At 41.6% G+C, this 19426-nt stretch overlaps 1 protein-coding gene across 1 annotated transcript in view; it reads right to left on the reverse strand.

Moving 5' to 3' along the window:
- Positions 1-19426, reverse strand: part of epha5 (EPH receptor A5) — a gene marked incomplete at both ends in the record, with an annotated part of 85517 nt that overhangs the window by 25976 nt on the left and 40115 nt on the right. Inside the window, 6 exons of the mRNA XM_080477177.1 lie at positions 1034-1136; positions 1305-1374; positions 1704-1793; positions 3165-3289; positions 15358-15696; positions 17159-17314. Coding sequence (XP_080333303.1) covers positions 1034-1136; positions 1305-1374; positions 1704-1793; positions 3165-3289; positions 15358-15696; positions 17159-17314 — 883 coding nt within the window. The remainder of the gene's footprint in view (positions 1-1033; positions 1137-1304; positions 1375-1703; positions 1794-3164; positions 3290-15357; positions 15697-17158; positions 17315-19426) is intronic.

The following is a 19426-nucleotide window of genomic DNA, read 5'->3' on the forward strand; positions in this document are numbered from 1 at the left end:
AGAAAAAGTAAGATTAAAAAAACAAAACAAATGAAATGGCTAAATTTGCTAGAAATGGCTAAAAAGGCAAAATACACAAAATGTATGTAATCTAAAACTGCTAAAATGAAAGAAATGGCTACTACACTAGAAACAGCTAAAAATCAGGTCTACAACCTATCAGGTTACAAAACATCACAAATGCAACTTCAGTTATTTCAGGAACTGCATTGTTCTTTCATTTCGCATTAATAGACAAATTATATTTGATGTTACGTAGGGAAAAAGAGACAATTTTAATCATAAAGGTTGCAGATCCCTGTCCTCCTGCTACAGTATGCATCTAATCTCATAAAGCCGCTCTGTCACGCAGATAAACAGGGTGCAGAAATGAGATTTGATGTTTTATATTGCTCAGAGGTCAGGGGAGGATAAAAGGATCTAATCTGATTAAGGTCAAGCATTTATACACACATGTCCATGATGTACAGTGTGATTTACATTAATCATAACTGCTATTTGGAAATGTGAGCAGCCTTTTTTCAGAAAACACAACAGTACGGCATTGATTAATCTCGGCAAGAATGCGAGGCTGGTGTCGAATTACGGGCACTGTACGCTGTTCTTAAAGTTCCAGAGTATAAAAAAGAAAAAGTCTTGGAACCACACAAGTGTGTCCTCTTCACACATCAGTCTCACACAGAATTCAGCAAAAACATACAATATATGAACACTGGAGTCACGATCCAAATCCTAAAACACAATCAGTATTCTACTCACACAGTGACATTTCACTGTTGATGGATTTGAATTAATAATTCCAATCAGCACCGAGCACATTAAGTCATTTTGTTTGGTCTCCTGCCGTCACAGCGCCGCACTGTCATACTCGTCTTTTTACTTTTCAGCACGGCTGCTACGATTTGCTGTACTTCTGATACCATGGCCACCCGTGTACTGACAGGATGTACACACACCTTCAAACATACCGCGATCTGCACTCTTTTCTCGGTGCATTTTCTCTGTTTTCTTAGACGTGTTCTTGATTCCTTACCGTCCGCTGAGCAGGAATCCAGCGACTACGGCCAGGAGGACCAGAGCCAACGTGATGGCCACGGCCACGATGGAAGCCTGGGCGCGCTCGCTCGTGGCAGTCACTGCCAAGGAAAAACCGGGAGGTGGGATTAGACACTCAGAGTACACACACAAAGCCACACCTGGCATCTGTTGTTGATACAGCCTCCACCGAAGCAGGTGGGAGCCCTGTACGAGCTGAACTTCATTATATTGTCGTTCTCCCGCTCTGTGTCCCCCGGTGTACTCACAGTACGGGCTGGTCTGGAATTCAAAACGTCGGCTAAATGCGCCGTAGCCCGCTGAGGTCCGGGCTCGTACCTGGAACGCACCAAAACCCAAATCATCTCAAATGTAACCACAATATCACACTTATTTGTTTATTTGTTATGCCCATGATCATAATGCTTTGTTGTGGTTGCAGCAGTATAGGTTGTGTAGGTTTTTCCTAGACATTTAGGTTAAATATAGCGATCCAAAGAAATGGGTTAATGATGTAAGCCCATTGTTTGCAGGAGACAATATAGGATTACCCTCTACCACAATATACTGTAATAAATAAAAGATTAGGATCCTGCTAACTCACACAAGCTACAGCTTACATGTATTTGCAATAATGAGCTTGCTACTGTGTCAGAGCCTTTTTTCACCTGGAAAATGTAGACAGATGAGGGTTTCAGGCCTTCCACCTCCATCTCAGTATCCTTGGATTTTATGATGGTGTAACTGGAGTCTTGCTCCTGTAGTGAACAAAATAAAAAAACAAACATTTTACTGCGATTCATCCTCCGTCTTCACTGTGAGCCATCGTGACGCCCGACATTTCCTTGATGAAGCTCCCTGTCTTAGGATCGGTGTGTCTAAACGCGAGTGCCCGAGGATCACTTTTCCAAACTGTAACCGCATCGGGGTTAAACACAAGCTAAATGCTGCCTCCATTAGTCTGAAGCCATTAGCTAAACCACTGACCACAAACCCCGCTCCGCTCTCCTGTGTACCTTTATTCTGACCTTCCTGGAAAAGAAGACATCAGAGGACGACAGAGACAAAAGAGGAAGGGCACGGGAACAATGATCTGAATAGAAGCATCAAATTGCTGGCTTTGTTCGAGTCAAACTTTTTTTTTTTTTTTTTAAAAAAAGAGGGGAATGAGCTCAGCTGCAGTTTCAGGAAAGAGTCACTTTTAGTTTTTTTTCTGTTTTTTTCAGAAGTCCTGGTTTCAAAGACTTCAATGCAAATGTGACGGAAAGTCAGGCAGCTTGAACTTTGCTAAATTGGAGCTATACCCCAATAAATCATTGGATTAGTTGATTAAGGGAAAAGTCTGTTTTTCCAGGACAAGAATTCCCTCATGGTAGTTTGACATATTTCTGGGATGTTTAAATAGCTGATCTGACAACATCAAACATTTTACAACAACTAGTTTATGGTGGAAAAACACATATGAACATAAAATACAACTGTTTTTTTCTATTTCAATTCTATTCTATTGCATAACTTTCCTTCCTTGTCCTCCTTTTCTTGTCCAGTTCCTGTGACATATCCTGGCACTTTGGAAAGGTTTGGAAGAGATTCTAAAACCTGCTGCTTCTCCGATCTGACAGTTTGGTCCTGAGGATTTTTTCCCTGATGACCAAAATATTTAGATTAAAAACTCAGTGTCACTGTAGTTCGTAGCAGAATACATGTTTTGTGATGCTTATGTATGATGATATGACATTGAGGTGCATCGATACGACGCAACAGAAAAAAAAAAAGAAAAAAGAAAACTCTGAGTCACATCTCACAAACTTTGTAAAAAGGCCTTATGCTGTGCTTTGTTGAAACTTGAACAAGTTCCCCAAGAGACAAACCATAAACCTCAAAATCACACAGTCAGTGAAATTATGTGCGAATGCAATAGAGCGCTATCGATGTATGAGGTAACGAGTGTATGAAATACACCTTCGCTCCTGTGAGCGTGCGTTGAGAATCAATACCTGTGTGACAGGCTCAGCAACATTTGTATATTATGAGCTGTGGGTGTGAGAAATCACAGGCGGACTAAAACCAGGAGACAAGGAGCTGAAAAAAAGATCCATTTATATTAATTGATTGTTTTCTTTTTTTACCTTTTCAAAGTACTTGATCTCATACTCGAGGATGATCCCGTTCGGGCGATCGGGCTCCGCCCAAGAAAGGGCGATGCTGCTTTTCCCCGTGCGACCTTTCCTCACCACACTCACTGGGGACGGAGCTACGCACGCACACACACACACACACACACACACACACACACACACACACACACACACACACACACACACACACACACACACACACACACACACACACACACACACACACACACACACACACACACACACACACACACACACACACACACACACACACACACACACACACACACACACACACACAAAGACAAAGACAAAGACAAAGACAAAATAAAATACAGTTTAAAGCCGTAATATCAGCTTGTTTTGCATCGTAAAAAAAATCCAGCCGGTTAACAAGCTGCAACCCATCGCATCGCTGTAAAAGAACTCAAATTAAACAACATGAACATGACATCGCAGTAAACGGTGATCAAACACAAAAAACGGTGCCAATGTTGTAAAATCTGCTCGGTACCGTCATCCTCATCCTCATCCTCATCCATAAGACATGCTTCTTTCGATGACACCTCATCCTTTGATGTTTACATGCAGAGCGGATTGTAATGCTTGCTGTGACTGTTGTAAGTTATAAAAAATGTAACTGCAAATTAAACATCAAACATTAAAATAATTATGATGAAAGTGATCAAAAATAACAGCAATGACAGATGTGGGAGGAGCATCCTTTTCCACATTAGAATCCGGACAGTAATGCACATTTGTCGTTTTCCTACTGCCAAACTAAAGAATAAATATAAAAAAAAGAAGAAGGTAATTGTCAATGTTTTGCTGATTTTTATTCCCCCAGAGTTCCTTGTCGACGTTCCAGGTTCCTCTGTGCTCATTTGGCTCGGTCTGTCGCGCTCAAAACTCAACCGCTGCGATTATTTTCGGCTCCGAAAGGAGCTCAGCCTGGGAAAAAAAAACATGCTTGCAATCTGGCAACAAGGTGCACCGGTGTCTAATTAAAATATCCCTTTATATCTCGCGATCGAGCAGATGCTGCCAGAGGAGTCCGTGAAGAGTCAACTCCACGACTCTTCACAGCGAGCTTTGAGCTTTGAGTACATCAAATTAGGCAGCGAGCAGACGACACGAACTGCGAAAAAAAAAAGGTAGGAAGTTCCAAGCACATGCTAAATTGTATATGTTTCGGCTATTTTTATTTTTTTACTTAGTTATTTAGTGAGTTTTCGAGTCAAGTGAGGCCAATTGTGTCCGTTTACTTCAATCAAAGAGGCATCTTGTTGTAACCTGAACCATGGGTCCAACTCCCAGAGGAAGAGTTGGAGAGTCTCTGACACATAAAGAGCTTTTAACCAGGCAAAACGCTCCCTCAGGCCACATCCTGATAGCGCGTGGAAGTTTGAGTGTGTGTATATGTGTGTATGTATGTGCACCTTCTGCAAATGCTAAAGACCGTTTAGGTTTCAATGGGCTCAGCAGAAGTCCACAGAGAATAAATCATTGCTACAAACACAGTAACTGTATCCTGAGTGGATGGTTGCACAGAAGTGTTATCTGCAACATCTTAAAAGCCTGAAACCAGAGACCGAATCACGCACGCAATGCTTGAATGATACAAAGGGACCTGGATTCAGTGTCGGGAGAGGGGGCTTCTTTTTCCCAGCACCAAAAATCCAACTATAAACCTCCTCAAAATAGATCCCCTCCTCTCGCGTTTAATTTAATCAACAGTTCTGAATACAGTATAAAGTATAAGTATAAAGATCGTAAAGATTGGCAAAGAAGCTGATAATTTCTGTAAAAATAAACTATAAGTGACATCCTACATGAGAATTTCAAACAGGACAGAGGGCTTTAGCTCTACTGACCCGATCTGAAGCTTCGCCTGGTAAATAATTAACTTCTTCCCAGTTAGTTTAAATAAATTAGAAAGTGAAATGTACAAGTGAAGAAAAATTCCACTTCTTAATGAACTATTATTGTTCAATCAAGTCAAGAACAGACAAAAAGCACTGCGTTCATTCTTAATGAAATGACCTTTCACATTGTTTCCACTGTTACAAATGTTGGATTTTCTTGTAAATTACTGGTTAACTGGTTTCATTTACATGCTCGGTAAATGTGTATGCATGTTAGTAATTTGAGTCTATTTCATGTTTTAATCATGTTGTGAGCAGATTGTTTTATCCTGTTCGTTATGTTGAAATGACTTTCAAAACAGGAGGAAAAAAAGAATATCACACATATTGTTGTTGGCATGCAAAACAAAAACCAATTAATATCGCATTAAGTGTGAAGCTTTGTCATAGTTTGTATTTTACTAAATGTTTAATATCAAAATTCTACTTTATTCTTTGACATTTAGCGATATCGTGTCAAGATTACAGCATATTGTGAATGTGGATTTGTGTTTAATATTGTTTTGTTTGTTTGTCTCTGTTGTTGTCAAATATACAACAAAAAAAACCTTAAAAAAAAAACATAGAATAGTTTCTCGATAAGGAGACATGATTGCATGATTTCATACATCACTGTTGCGTTACCTTGTGACAACATTTTATGTAGTGGTTAGCACAGACTAACAATGAGCCCAGCTGGAGTCCGGGCCTGGTGGCATTTCTGTGGAGTTTGCATTTTCTTCATGTGTGCATGCGTTTGGCCCACATTCGAGGTTAGTTATGTCTGTTGTGTCTGTGATTGTGCCTCTCCGTACCACTGCCACATTCTATTTTATGTCACGATTAACTTTTTAAATACAATTGGAAACTTTTCACATTATAGCATCCAATATCTTTTTTATGGTGCGATAATATTTTATGACATAATGTGATAATATATTGCCACATTGAGGATTTAATACCGATCCATTTCTTTTAAGGTTTCCTCTGTGGCAGCATCTGTAAAATGTAATTTGAATAAATACTGAGTCGATTGGTAACAGAAACTTTATGGCACTGGTCGTCCGAATGACTGAACCCAAGCAGGGTTTATCAATCTTCTAGAAAAAGAGCAACTTCAAGAGTAAAATGTATGGCTGCTTGTTACATACTGTCCTACCTAAATTTACAATCACCAATTACAAACTCATGTCAAAAACATGCAAACTCCACACAGAAAGACCCAGCTTGGACTCGAACTGACCCGGGATATATTTATACTGACCACTATCGATAAATGAAGCCCTGTTGACATAAACCTGTGATTGTTGGTGTCAATGCGTCGATGTTTTCTTCCCCCTGGAACCTCATTCCCATGGTTGATGAAGTTCATATCGCTTTGATCATAGAGGATGCACAGATGAATTAGTTATGGACTCTTGCCTTCGAGCGCTCACCGTTCCTTTTTATCCAAACACCGAACAGCTCAGACACAAAAAAAACAACCTGTTTTCACCCAAAGCAGCCATGAAAAGGAGATTTTAGAAGCGGCGGCTGAGACTGAGAACACGAGGTGAGAGGAGGGTGATGCAGAGAGTCGAGAAAGCACAAGACAAGCCGGTGGGACTGACGAACAGGGTGAGGGGAAACGTGAAGGCTCAACCATGAGGTGGGGGAGACATGTTGACGGAGTGGAGACGGGGTCCCAGCAACACTTTTATTATAGCGACACGGTAGACGGTGTAATCACAGTTTGTGGTTTAAACACTTCCCGCGCGTGTTAGATCTGCTAATGAGCACCGACAGTTTGCCAACGCTGAACACAAATGAACTAACTTTTGCTCTTTCTCTATTTTGTTTCCATGAAAGACTGAGAGAAATATTATAGGGGAGCTTACAAGCGGTTGCCGTCGCTGTTCAGTGCATGGGAGCGCCCCTCCAGTGTGACAAGTCTGGTCTCAGATAAGAGCAACATTATCACAGTGCTGAACATAAGCCTCGCAGACCGCTATCTGTCCGCACCATCACCACAATCAATACAGACCCTCAACTATCGGCTTTATTATCCTATAACTACCCTCGGAGAATGACAGAAATATAGATGGTGAGGCAGAATGAAAGAGAGGCAGGGAGACGCCTTTATTAAGGCTGTGAAGCACCAAAGGTGCTCTCGTTTGTTTAAATTGCAGCTTAACCCTTCAGCCGCCCGTTGTCTTTATGTCTCGATGTTCCCTTGATTAATTCAGTCAGCGGGAAAGCGACTGATTCGACAATATCAACCAGTGTCCATTTTCATGCACTCCAGAAGTCATAAACTCTGTGGAAAAATAGTGAAAATGCTTCATGTCAAAGCTGGTAGCATCGACCTGATTCCTTCAACAAAGAGCCGAGGACATTTCTCTAATGTCTACCCACTGGTCAATGATCAAAGCTTGTAATTGTATAGAAACCAAGATAAACTAAATGACAACTTTGAATTAATTATGTGGTATGAAGGACAGAAAGCCTCCAAAATAAGAATGCCCCTATGCTGATTGGTGTCGGGTTGATATTGCTGACAGACGATACAGAGATGATTCTAACAGCAGTTTCTATTAGTTGTTTTTCAGTGTGTTTGCATTGCTGCTTAACGCTGCAACACTTCTATCCAATGAAGCAGCTTTTGAACCTCAGTGGCAAACTTATAAAGCGCTTAAGGAATCGTGTGTCATAACACAAAACCAGTGTTATTTAAAGCATGAAGGGGAATTAATCTGTAATAGTAATTTCAAGCCAATCAGAGGCGGGTTATTACGTCGCCATTTCGTAAAATCTCCAGACATACAAGCATGTAATGCTGAGATTTCCTGTGAAATCTTCACTTCTGTCTAATAAATTACATACGTTTTTTAATAGACACTGAAAGGATTTCCTATTTATTTTTGATTCCACATATTCATGTGTTTCCTACAATGACACCTCATATTCCACATTTGGTAATGATTTGCGGTTGGTAATTGTGCCGTTACACACTCGAGACACAAAGCGGCACAAACAACTCGGTTGCTGAATTTGTAAATGCCCTGAAGCGCAGCATGACTTCTGGGATATTTGACACGGCACTACATGAAAAGAAAAGGAGGTAATCTGATGTGAAAATATACTTTTAATCATTTTTGGAACACACATTTGTTAAAGATCAAAAGATAAATAACTAACAAACCTACAAGCCCCGGATGCGAAGATAACATTTTGGGTAATGTTGTTTTGATCTATGGTGTACTTAAAAAAAATCTATACTTCTTGAGATAGAAGACACCTTCAGTACGTGAGTCAAGGCTATGTGAATGATCTTGTGCCACCCACAACCTGGAGAAGCTTTATCCTTGCCAGCTCCATCTCCCCATATCGCCTCTGCTCTGATCTGTGTGTCATCACTCTTACACAATCCTTTTCCATCTCTGCTTCAATTCATTCCAGTTTCAGTGCAGATACGTTACCTGGCTACCCCCTCTGCTGTTATATTATACCTATGCCCAGAGCAAGAGGAAGACGCATGGCCACCATGCCAGGCAGTGCATTTATTTTCCCCCCACCACCCACAAGGTAATGTATCACGATTCGTGTGATTAATAACCAGCAAAAGTAAAAACAAAGGGAGGGTGGTTACCACACAGCGCCCCTACACTGTGAACAAGATGAAATAGCCTGGAAACAAACACACATTCAAGCACAACTGTCACAGTATATTCACGTTTAAACAGAATATACTACGGCCACGTGTACACCATGATGTTCACATCGTTTTTGCATTTTAGTTTCAGAAAAGTTTGGTTTTTACACGTAAACGGCAGAAACACGGAAAATGATGTAGGTGCTCAGTGGTTTTGTAATGAAAACACACATGTACTCGCAGAGAACAGTAAGCTATAAACATTAATAATAGCGAGTACACGGACAGTCGTATGGATAGTCGACGAAGTTGAATTGCTGTTAAGGGGACTCTCGACAACAAATCCCAGGAGAATATGAACTGGGAGTCGTGACACTCGGGAAGCCACCATTGTCGTTATTGTACATCTACTCGCACGTGTGCAGAAGCACTATTTTACTACGGCCGTCGTGTGCATCCACAGAAAGCGCGAGACGGATTTGGACCTTTTTCAAAAAGGTCCACCTCGGGAGCCATTTTCAAAAGCTTGCATTGTTCAGTGGCTCCGAGCACCTTTGTCATGTAAACAGAGAACCAAAATGGAATGAAAGTTTTCCGTTTTCACGTGAAAACCTACATTATAACACACGGAATTCAATCATAGCTATACGTTGCCAATTTTTCTATGTAGCTTGTTGACTGACATTTTATTCCAATGCTAAGTAGACAACAGACAACGCAACTAGAAGCACCTTAAAGTGCTGAGAGGCATTTTTGCTTGCAGGCTTCATTATGAGATATTTTCTGAGCTGTAATCGTTTTAGGTCTGCTGCTCTTCTTTTTCCTGCAGCTTTGACTTTGTGACACATCATTGCTTTCTTCTTCTTTTTTGTTGTTGTTTTAAGCCAAACTCATGAACCTGCTGTCATGCTTTGATATGTTCGACGACTTTCTCCAACAACAGGAATAATAGTTTCCACCAGATGGTTTCAATGTAAGATGCCACTCGTGACGTTATTCCTAATTGATCACCCACCAAACACGCAGATTTATTAGCATGGGCGCGCAATTTAGCATGGCGTATACAGGGCCTTAGTAAATCAGGCCCATAGAGAAAGTAAATGGGGAGAAGGAGGGGTTCCTCAGTCATTCTGGGAATTGACTTTTCTTTTTCAAATTAATTTCGACTCCTTAATAGTGGTTCCTTGCTGGCAACCTTATCAAAAATATGCACTGCTGTGAGAGAAAACTTCAAAGCGGTGCAGAATACATGACTTGCCTTTTTAAAAGACTGCACCAGAGCTTCTGCAAACAAGCAACTTCGTGTCCACCTTCTTTCTCTCCTCCAGTCAGTTCCCATTACGTTCATTCAACTGCTTCCCATGCAGCCCTGTCCCAACCTCCCCGTCACTTCCAGCGCCACAGTTCGTCCCCTCCACCTCTATCCTGTTGTTCCGGCCCAGTCCTCCCATCTTCTCCCCTGCCTTTCACCTCCAGCACCGACACTTTATTATTCATCGTGGCTTCACAGGGACACTGTGAAATCACCTATTTCACGGATCCCTTATCGTGTGTGACACTTCCCACACATCAAACGGCAGATCCTCCGACTCCTTCTCTCCGTCGCTGTCTTGAGTCTCTGAGTCTCTCTCTGTAGTTTTGTCTGGGCATCTTGTTTTTGTCGTTGTTGTTTTTTTCTTTTCTTCCCCCCACAGTCACACTTAGGCCACACACACACACACACACACACACACGGAAAAAAAGGCTGATCAAGGTCTTCTGTTCGTAATTGCAACTGTGACACAAAGGCCAAGACAGATCAGAGGGTGTTTAACTGCTCATTACAATTATTGCTTCAGGACTGTTTTGATTGCTTCACAAAGGCCTTGGGAGACTGGAGTGCTCACTTTGTTGATTTTAGGAGTCACATTACACAAACAGTGGTTGCTCCATAATGCATCAAAGAGCAACTAACTGCTATTTACAACACATCCAAAGGCGAACACAAGTTGTGGCAGACTGAGGAGAAGCTGAAGTTCAAAAGGAGAGCTGTTTCAAATTGGACTTTTATGACTACAGACTTTCTCCATCAGAGTGATTTAAAAATCATCTTCGAGGCTGCCTAATGGCAGCCCATGAGTCTGAATGAAGGTTGTTTATTCATTAAAGCTGAAGTCAGACGTCTTTAAAGTCTGTGACCTTCGCTTGAGATCACAGCTCAAAAAAAACTAACATTTTTTTTACAACTTTGGCAAGAGAGCATCAAATCCAGTCTGTGAAAATCCACATTTTAAGTAAAAATGATCACTTCAGACTAGAGCTGCACGATATTAGATAAACATGTTAATAATGTTGTTGAGTATCACGTCAACAACATTGTTGTCTCCATGTACAGTGCTCCCATGGACAGTTCAGAAGAACAGTTTCTTAAGTTTGTTATTTTTGTAATTTTTTCTTGATTTTTTTTTTCTTCTCTAAGTTAATCAATCGCACATTATTTTTAAATCAATCACTCTTAATCATACTTTTCTTTCATTCTGAAATGATGTAATGTTTAATTAGCAGTGCTTGAAAAAAAAAACGTTATTTTCTGATCTGTCTTTTATATGAGAAATTTGTGATAATATCAGCCCGACTTCAGATCCCGTTTCATTTCTTTCACCGTATGAGCTAAAAATCGATGCTTTCAGCCTCAAGATTACCTGAAATAAGCAAACCACATCCTTCAACTTATTTATTCCTGTATATTTTCCATTGCTGCCCCCTCAATTAGGTTCTTCGGCACCCCTCTTAGGGGGGAGGCACACTTTCTATTTGAAAAATCATGAACCTCAAGGATGCAGTCTGCCTTTAATGCTTTATAAAGTCTCTTGCATTTCATTTCAGCACTCATGTTAACAGATAAGAGACTGTTTTTCCTGCATGGAAATAGACAGCGCAAGCCTCTCTTGATCATATTTGCACCATACCGGCAAGATTACATAACTGTCGGCTTCTGCTCAGTGTTTAAGCTGAATCTGAATACATAAAATCATGGCTTACATACGAGTGCAAAAGCGAAGGCTATATATGTGCTATATAGCAGAAATGTGGTGTCGGATTTAATGTTATGCAAATATATTTATAAAGCATTGCAGGTCCACAACACAGGAAACATCAGCGCAGAATGTCTTTCACACAAGTCCGACGATAACAAGCACTTGCAAAGATAACAACAGGTCTACCATCAACAAAACAGTGAAGGCAATCAAATGGTGATGGAGCTGAAAGAGATGTAGTAACTTTACTGGCTGGAAAAACAAGGCAGTAAATATCGAGCACCATCTACCTCATCCGAAAAAAGCAAATGAAAACTACAGAGTTAACCACTTCCCCTGTCTATCCACCAGTTAGTTTACTGGCTGAGATCACACATCAGACAATGTGCATGTGACAGCCGGATGGGTTCATGAAACAATGGAGGTGGCCACAGTGTTGGGGTGAGATAGTTTTTCTGAGGTTTCTGTTATGTTCAAACATCTTGGTAAGAGACCTGAGGACAGGGGTGTCAAACACAGTTTAATTCAGGGGCCACACACAGCCCGATGTCATCTTGAGTGGTAAAACAGTGCCATACAAGATTTTCTTTGTTGTGGCTCACAATATGAGAATGTCGATATTTTCAAAAAAATCTAACAATCATCCTGAAAAAATGGTTACAATATTAACATAAAGCCAACCTAACGAAACGCCTCTTGCTGGTTTTGGCCCAAGGCCCTTATGTTTGACAACCCTGCCCTAAGACGAATGTTAAAGCCACTGAAAACATCCAGTATTTTTCTTCTTTGAGATTTTGGCACAAATGAAAACCTTTTTGAACTGGTTTTGAATTATTCAGTGGTAGTAATATAGAGTAAGTATTGATAGTCGCATTAAGTAAATTATATGGTTCTTCATCAGTCCTACTGAACCAACTTCCTGTGGTGTGTTAGTGGTTTAGAGATGGCTCATTTCCTTTTATACCTCGGCCACTACAAAAAGAGGAGGAGCAATTTTGGAGGCGTTTTTATAATTTGGAAGAAATCCCCTGTCAATGCTGCTCGAGGCAAGTTTTTAACACTGTGACCTTTTAAAAGGTCTTTTAAGCTACAGTGAGTTTTTATGAGGAATCCCCAGTTAGATGTCATGTAGATGATTAAGTGGTCACCAGAGCGATTTTCCCCTCTCAGGTCATTTCATTTGCATATTTTGGGAGATAAGATGAAACAAGTCCACAAACTGATGCCTTTATAATCCTGGTCGGTAGATGATAGATCTATAACAGCTTCTTCTGGTCAGTGTAAAAGCTAAAAACAATATCAATCATTTTAAATTTTCAAAAATTAGTATCTACAGTAGAAAGAACAGCTTTAGTATTTACTGTCGGGGTGAACTACATGGCCGTCGGCCCAATTATTGGCATCAGTGTTCCGGGTTTTGACAGCCTCCAGATAAAAACGGCTCCTAAATCTCTTGGTCCTATATGTTAAGGACGTGAACCGCTTGTCAGGGCACAGCGGGTTTAACAGCTGCTGTTCAGGATGGCGGGGGGGGGGGACGGGGACAGGCTGGCTATGTCCTATAAGGGGGGCAAGAGGGCAACCAATGACCTTTTCTGCTACTCTGCATACGGCTCATTATTGGAGTAAAATTCTTTCTCCTCATCATTGCTCAATGTTTCGCATGTATCATAAAACCCCCCTCAGAGGACTCTCATGGTTGGAAATATTGTTGGAAAACATCATTCAAAATTGTCTCTTTGGAAACAGTTGAGTTTCCATGAAGGAATTAAAGAACTTGAGGAAAAATAGCTTTTACTGCCTCAGGTGAGTAAAAAAATATGCCTGAAAATCCGTCCTTGAAATCCTGGTTTAAGTTCAGTTTTGTGTTATTTCTGATTCTGTAACAATCAACGTTTGGATAGACACACAGATGGACTACCACAAAATTTCACCTTAGTAGGTGTGTAGAATTGAAATCTATATTAAGCATTTACCTGCTTTGAATGAATGGTGATGGTTTCCAAATGCAGGCTAAAGAAAACTTTGTGACGAACATTTTGGCTTTAACTTTGTGTTTTTGGAGAGACCCGAAGGCCTTTACCTAAATCTGAGAACAGAGTATATACTTAAGATTATTTTGACTAAAAGTCAACCACTGATTTATCACTATATTCCTCCCTCACCATCACCTGCATCAGTCTGCACCACACCCGGGCCAAAAAGCAGCACACTTCATCTGTCTTTGACTCTGCCGGCCAAGTGTAATCTAAGATAATCCCTAATCTTCCTTTGGTCCAGTGACTGGCCAACTTTAATCCAGCCACAACTCCAATAAGGTTCGAGTCGTGTAGTCTGACGTAATCCACTCAGTGCGCTGACAGCCACAGTGACAACACAGTTAGAGGAGTGTCAGCTGTTCAACAACCATCTGCCTCCCCGACACAAACTGTACCTGCTCCATCACTCCCACCAACACTCCCACTGATACTACCGCCACGGCTAAGAAACCGTCCTTTCACTGCCAATGAACCATCTGCTCAACAAAACGGAAGAAACGCGGCGATTTCAGCGCTGCTTTTTTTCTTTATATTGTGCCTTCCCCTCCAGATGGAAGCCTCTGGGATGAGAGCATTAATCTCATACTTTTTTTTTTCTCCCCCTTCCTCATTTCATTACGCTGTGTGTTATCCATTTCATTACAGGCAAATAAAATCAACGACAAACGCCCATACCTCCTGTAAACATGAGAGCGGGCTCCCCAAGCAGATGGGAATTCTAATGTTCATTTAAAAGCAAAGCTAACAAAGCGTGAGATATTTACAGCTATGTGAAGAAGATGGACTCTTTTAGCTGCTCAATATGTAACCAGTCTTTTTTTTTTTTTTTTTTTAACGTTTGGCCGCTTTATTGTTCGTTTAGTGGCTTGCCTAAGCAGGTTTTATGTTTGTGTCGGTTCGCCAAGCTGCTCCGGCATCATAAAAATAACCACTCAGTTGCAGATACAAGTGCAAAAACAGAATACCAGCTAATGTTTTCATATTTCCTCGCAGAGTAAAAAAAAAAAAAAAAAAAAAAAAAAAAAAAAAGTAAACGTAAATCTCAACCAGAAATTAAAAGATGACTCGCATGTCATCAGCCTGATTCATCACAGATAAGCATGCAGAGTAACACCTGCTTACACACAACTCGCACGCATAAACTGCAAATCAAGAGCTTTCATTATAAAACAGACTCCTGCAGAATCTTGTTGATGAAATGTGATGCCTAATTGAGGAGGGAGTGAAGGAGGGCAAGCTGTTTATTTTTTTGATGACATATCTGGAGAAAAGCTTTTCCACTGCGCCGCGCTCACTCATTCGCTGCAGGGATGGCGCCTGAGCGAAAATTAATACCGCGACACATTTGTTGGACAAATACTGTGATAATTTGATCATCTGTCGTCTTTGTGAGCGAACTGAGATATCAGGTTGGTCTACGTCTGGGAAATGAAAAGGGTTCGTGACAAAAAATGGGTGTAATGGTTAAGAGGGATTGCTGAGGAGGTTAGAAAAAAGAAAAAAGAAAAATAACGATGATACAGCTGGCTGCTGATTGGAGAACTCACAAAGCAAAAGTATTGATGAATTGTGGCAGATCGGGTCTTGACATACCTGCCTGATTGGTTGTCACGTTAAGCGACACATACTGCTTCGTGTGGTCTTTGGCCAGCTCCGAGACCCCGTTGACAGCCTCGAGCAGGAAGCTGTAGTTGGTGTGTGACTGGAGGTCGGCCACCATCACCGAGGTGTTTGACAGGCCCACGCGGCGCGGCAGAAAACGGACGTTGGGGCCGCACTCCTCCAGGCCCCTCCCGTCAGGCAGAACTCGCCTGCACAGGATATTGTAGCGCACGTCCTTCCTGCCGCCCGTCTCCATCGGGATGGACCACTCCAAGAACACGCTGGTCTCGTTCACGTTAGAAATGGCGTTGCGTGGACCCGAGGGAGGGCCTGACGAAGGTGGGAACAACAGAGGCACCATATCACACAGTGACGCCTTAATGAGCTTGAGCAAAACAGTTTGGAGTCACACGCTGGATTGTTTTGCAGATGTATATTATTGCAGATCGGCAATGACGTCCGAAACGTCAACTTAAAGTTCATCAAGGAAACTTTCACTCAATTTCTGCACTTTCACTAACACACCAATGTTGAGCAAGTTCCTGAAAGCTGGTTATCTCGTTGCAGTGATTCTGTGGTGCCTCTTTAGAAGGCAACGTGCAAAGATTACTATCGGAGGGCCCTGTTTTGAGCTTCATCTTTTTCTTCCGTTGGGTTTTCGGCGCGGGACTAGTTACATACCCGAACACAAAACACTATATATATAAAAAAAGCACATCAAAACACGTGGAATATTTGAGAATAGTGTGCTGTGACTATTGTTAACCATTCTGCAAACCGCCTCCGAAAAACAAATCATAAAAAACTGCAAAAAGTTTGACATTCAAAGCGGATAGGATTTCAGTGGAAATGGGAGCAGAAACACAAAAAGCACATTAAAACATTTGGAAAATTCAGGACAAGTGTGCTGTGGTTTTTATTCAGAATTCATAAACCGGTCTCTGAAAAGGATCGTGAAAGACTGAAAAGTTTGCCAAAGCGATTGTGATTTTGGTGGAAAAACACAAAATGGAGGGGATACAAATCAGCAGCAATCTGGATGTTTCTGGTCAGCAGTGCTGTTACTCCTCCAGTTATGATCCAGGTAAATATTTAATTGGTGCAGCGCTTCTAGCACTACTTTAATTTGTCTCCTTCACGTGCGCCTGTTATAAAAAAAAAACCTGTTGTGATGCATTAGCTGAGCGTCCAGCAAGCTGCAGGTCAGTTTATTGATTAATGTTTAACTGAAGCTGGATCAGTTATTTTAGGTAAGGTGCTCTATATTGTAAATGTTAGTGGTTCTTAACGGGAACACATTCATGCAACAGCTGAGATCCACACACCAACATGCAGACAGCAGCAGACAGGTAATATTATTCATTTAAAGCTGTTGCTTCATCACAGGTAAAGAGAGGCGGGTTAGGTCCGGATGAGGAAGGAGCTTCTCCTCAAACAGGAGCTACTGAGGCTTCGAACAATTCGAGTGTTTGCCGAGTGAAGGAGACAGCAGCTCTGCAGCAGTTCCTGATGTGTTCCTGCCAAAACTACCTCATAGTGTGTAATTCACAAAAAAAGGTAGCAAAGACTGAAACAGTCAGCTACTTTTATACCTGCCTTATATCTTTGAATGGCATCTATAGTTTAGGAATAGTTGCATTCAAAAGCCCCGGCAGCACTAAAACTATATTTCACACCAAGAAATCTGCAGATCGTGCACCTTCCAAACTACAGGGAGTCCGAGCCGTACAAAACTGAGGACGAGCTGTGAGTCGTGACACCGCTTGCAAATAGAAAATGACTGTATTCTCACGTGTGCAGGCCATATTAGGAGGGTCAGAGTCAATCTTGTAGAATCCGTCTTCACAACTGCAGGCGGTGGCCCCCGTCTGCCTGGCCACGCTGTGAGGTGGACATTTACTGCAGGCCAGAGACTCCAGCAGCGAGCGGTAAAACCCCACTTTGCAGACTGAAAAGACAAGAAAGGGAAGGAGGGATGGAGGGAAGGTGGGAGGGAGAGGACGCCGTGGAGTGTTTGGGGTCGGATGAAGAAGAGATGAGACGATAAGAGTCGACGTACAGACAGGGAAAAGAGAAGGGGGTCATGGGGAGCGAGGTAAAAATAAAAAGTGGGGGGGGGGGGAAAGGAAAAACAGGACAGCGTGGTTATTTCATTTGGAAGAAAAAAAAAAGAAAAGAAAAGGAGGTCAGCATCACAGTGGTAGAAACATTTCCCTGGGTGGTTTTTTGTTGTTTTGAAGCTCCTCATCAGAGATATGTATGTATACAAAGCCTCAGAGCTGAAATTAAACCAAATTCGTCACACTTTTTCTTTCAAACTTCATTTTCAACCCACGCAAACCTTGTTCCCTTCTTCAAGTCTTTTTGTCTCCATTTGAAGAAGAAAAAAAAAAAAAAAAAAAAGCAAGAAAAAAAAAAGTGGGCTTCACTGATTCATAACCACCTCCTGATTAAGACTCTGCACTTTGCATCTGCTGCACAATATTGGTCCCATATGTGCAGCGCGTATACAAACAAGAAGAAGGAACACAGAAACAAGGCGAGAGCGTCTCTTCCTCCGACACCAAACACACCCTCAGATGGCTGATCTAAGTGGGGCAGGTAGACAGGAGGGTGATGCACTCTGAATGTTAACACGCAGGAATACATCAACAGTCTCTGTCGCCTTGGCTGCACTGCCCACCCCGCCGCCCCCGAAGCCAGGGAGCCCTCGTCTTCTTCACGACTTCCCGACAGATGAATTACAAGACTTTTGATAAAACTGTGTTCGCGGATTATTGTGCAGTTGTTGACAACCGGAGAAGATGGGAAGAGGGGGAAAATGAGAGGACCAGGGTGAGAGGGGGGTTTTCCTCTAACATTCAGGAGCGCCTTTTGCTTGTGTGTGTCAGATCGCAGCTGTGATGTTGAATCACGCCGCTGAGCTGCAGGTAAGAAGACAGGATGACGGCGAAAACAGGGGAGTTTACGAGGCAGAGAGAGAAAAGAGGAGGCGGGACAAGACAAAAGAAGAGAGACTGGATGGTGTGTATGTGTATGTGTGTCGGTCATTAGGCGGCGGTGGCTCTGATTCACCTTGACGGAACCTTGGTCTGTTGTCATGGAACATTAGGCCTGAAGAATTCTCCCTCTGCCCGGGATCGCTCCGAGTCTCACCTCGGATTCACGCGCAAACGTGCACGAGCACGTGCTTTCACCGAAAACGCCGTTCGGCTCGGAGGAATGCCGCGCAAACCCTAATTACGAGTTCAGTTCTCAAGCCTTCGCTTTTGAGGCATTTCTGAGGCTGGCCTAGTTCTGAGAGGACAGACAGCGATACATGTGATGACATAATTTATGCTCGGCAGAGCACAGACGCTAATGTCCGCCTCCAGGGTGTGTTTCATTCACATGTGAAAAGATTTACATTTTGGTGTATTTTTTGGGGGGTTTCATTATGCAGGAGTCCACAGCCGGGGTCATTTATTCTTTATGATAGATTTAATAGCTCAAACTTTAAATCATTATCAGGGTTATCAAGAATACTGAGGTAAACCACATATTTAGGAGCATGAATAACACACCTATCTTACAACTTAAGTACATTTACACTCTATACACAACGCCTTGCATTACTAATGTATTGAAAATATTAGCGTTTTCACTCTGAAACAAAGGTTTTATAGATTCATTTATTCCCGAAAGTCGTCCTAGAGCCAAATTATTCTCAAATTAAAACTTAGTTTTCCTGTAAGACACAGATAAGATGATCAATTAGTCTATGAGACATAAGATTTGTAACATTTAGCTTGTATTTTTTTTGTTAAATTTCATGTCTGAACATGTGTTCAAACGCAGTAGTAGACAAATCAACTGATTAAACGTAAAAGTCATAAATAAGAAAGAAAGATGTGTTTTCATTGTAACCTGGGCTGAGGAGGTTTGATTGCACATATGACTTTTCTATTTGAGCTATCTATATTAGTGATGTCAATCACATTTTAGTTCAGCAAAATAGTGCCATAATAACCATTAAATCTAAACTTTGAAGTTTATCTTTATTGTGGCGAAGTGAACGTGA

Source organism: Lipophrys pholis (assembly GCF_963383615.2).
Source record: "Lipophrys pholis genome assembly, chromosome: 12".
NCBI classification, from domain to species: Eukaryota; Metazoa; Chordata; class Actinopteri; order Blenniiformes; family Blenniidae; genus Lipophrys; species Lipophrys pholis.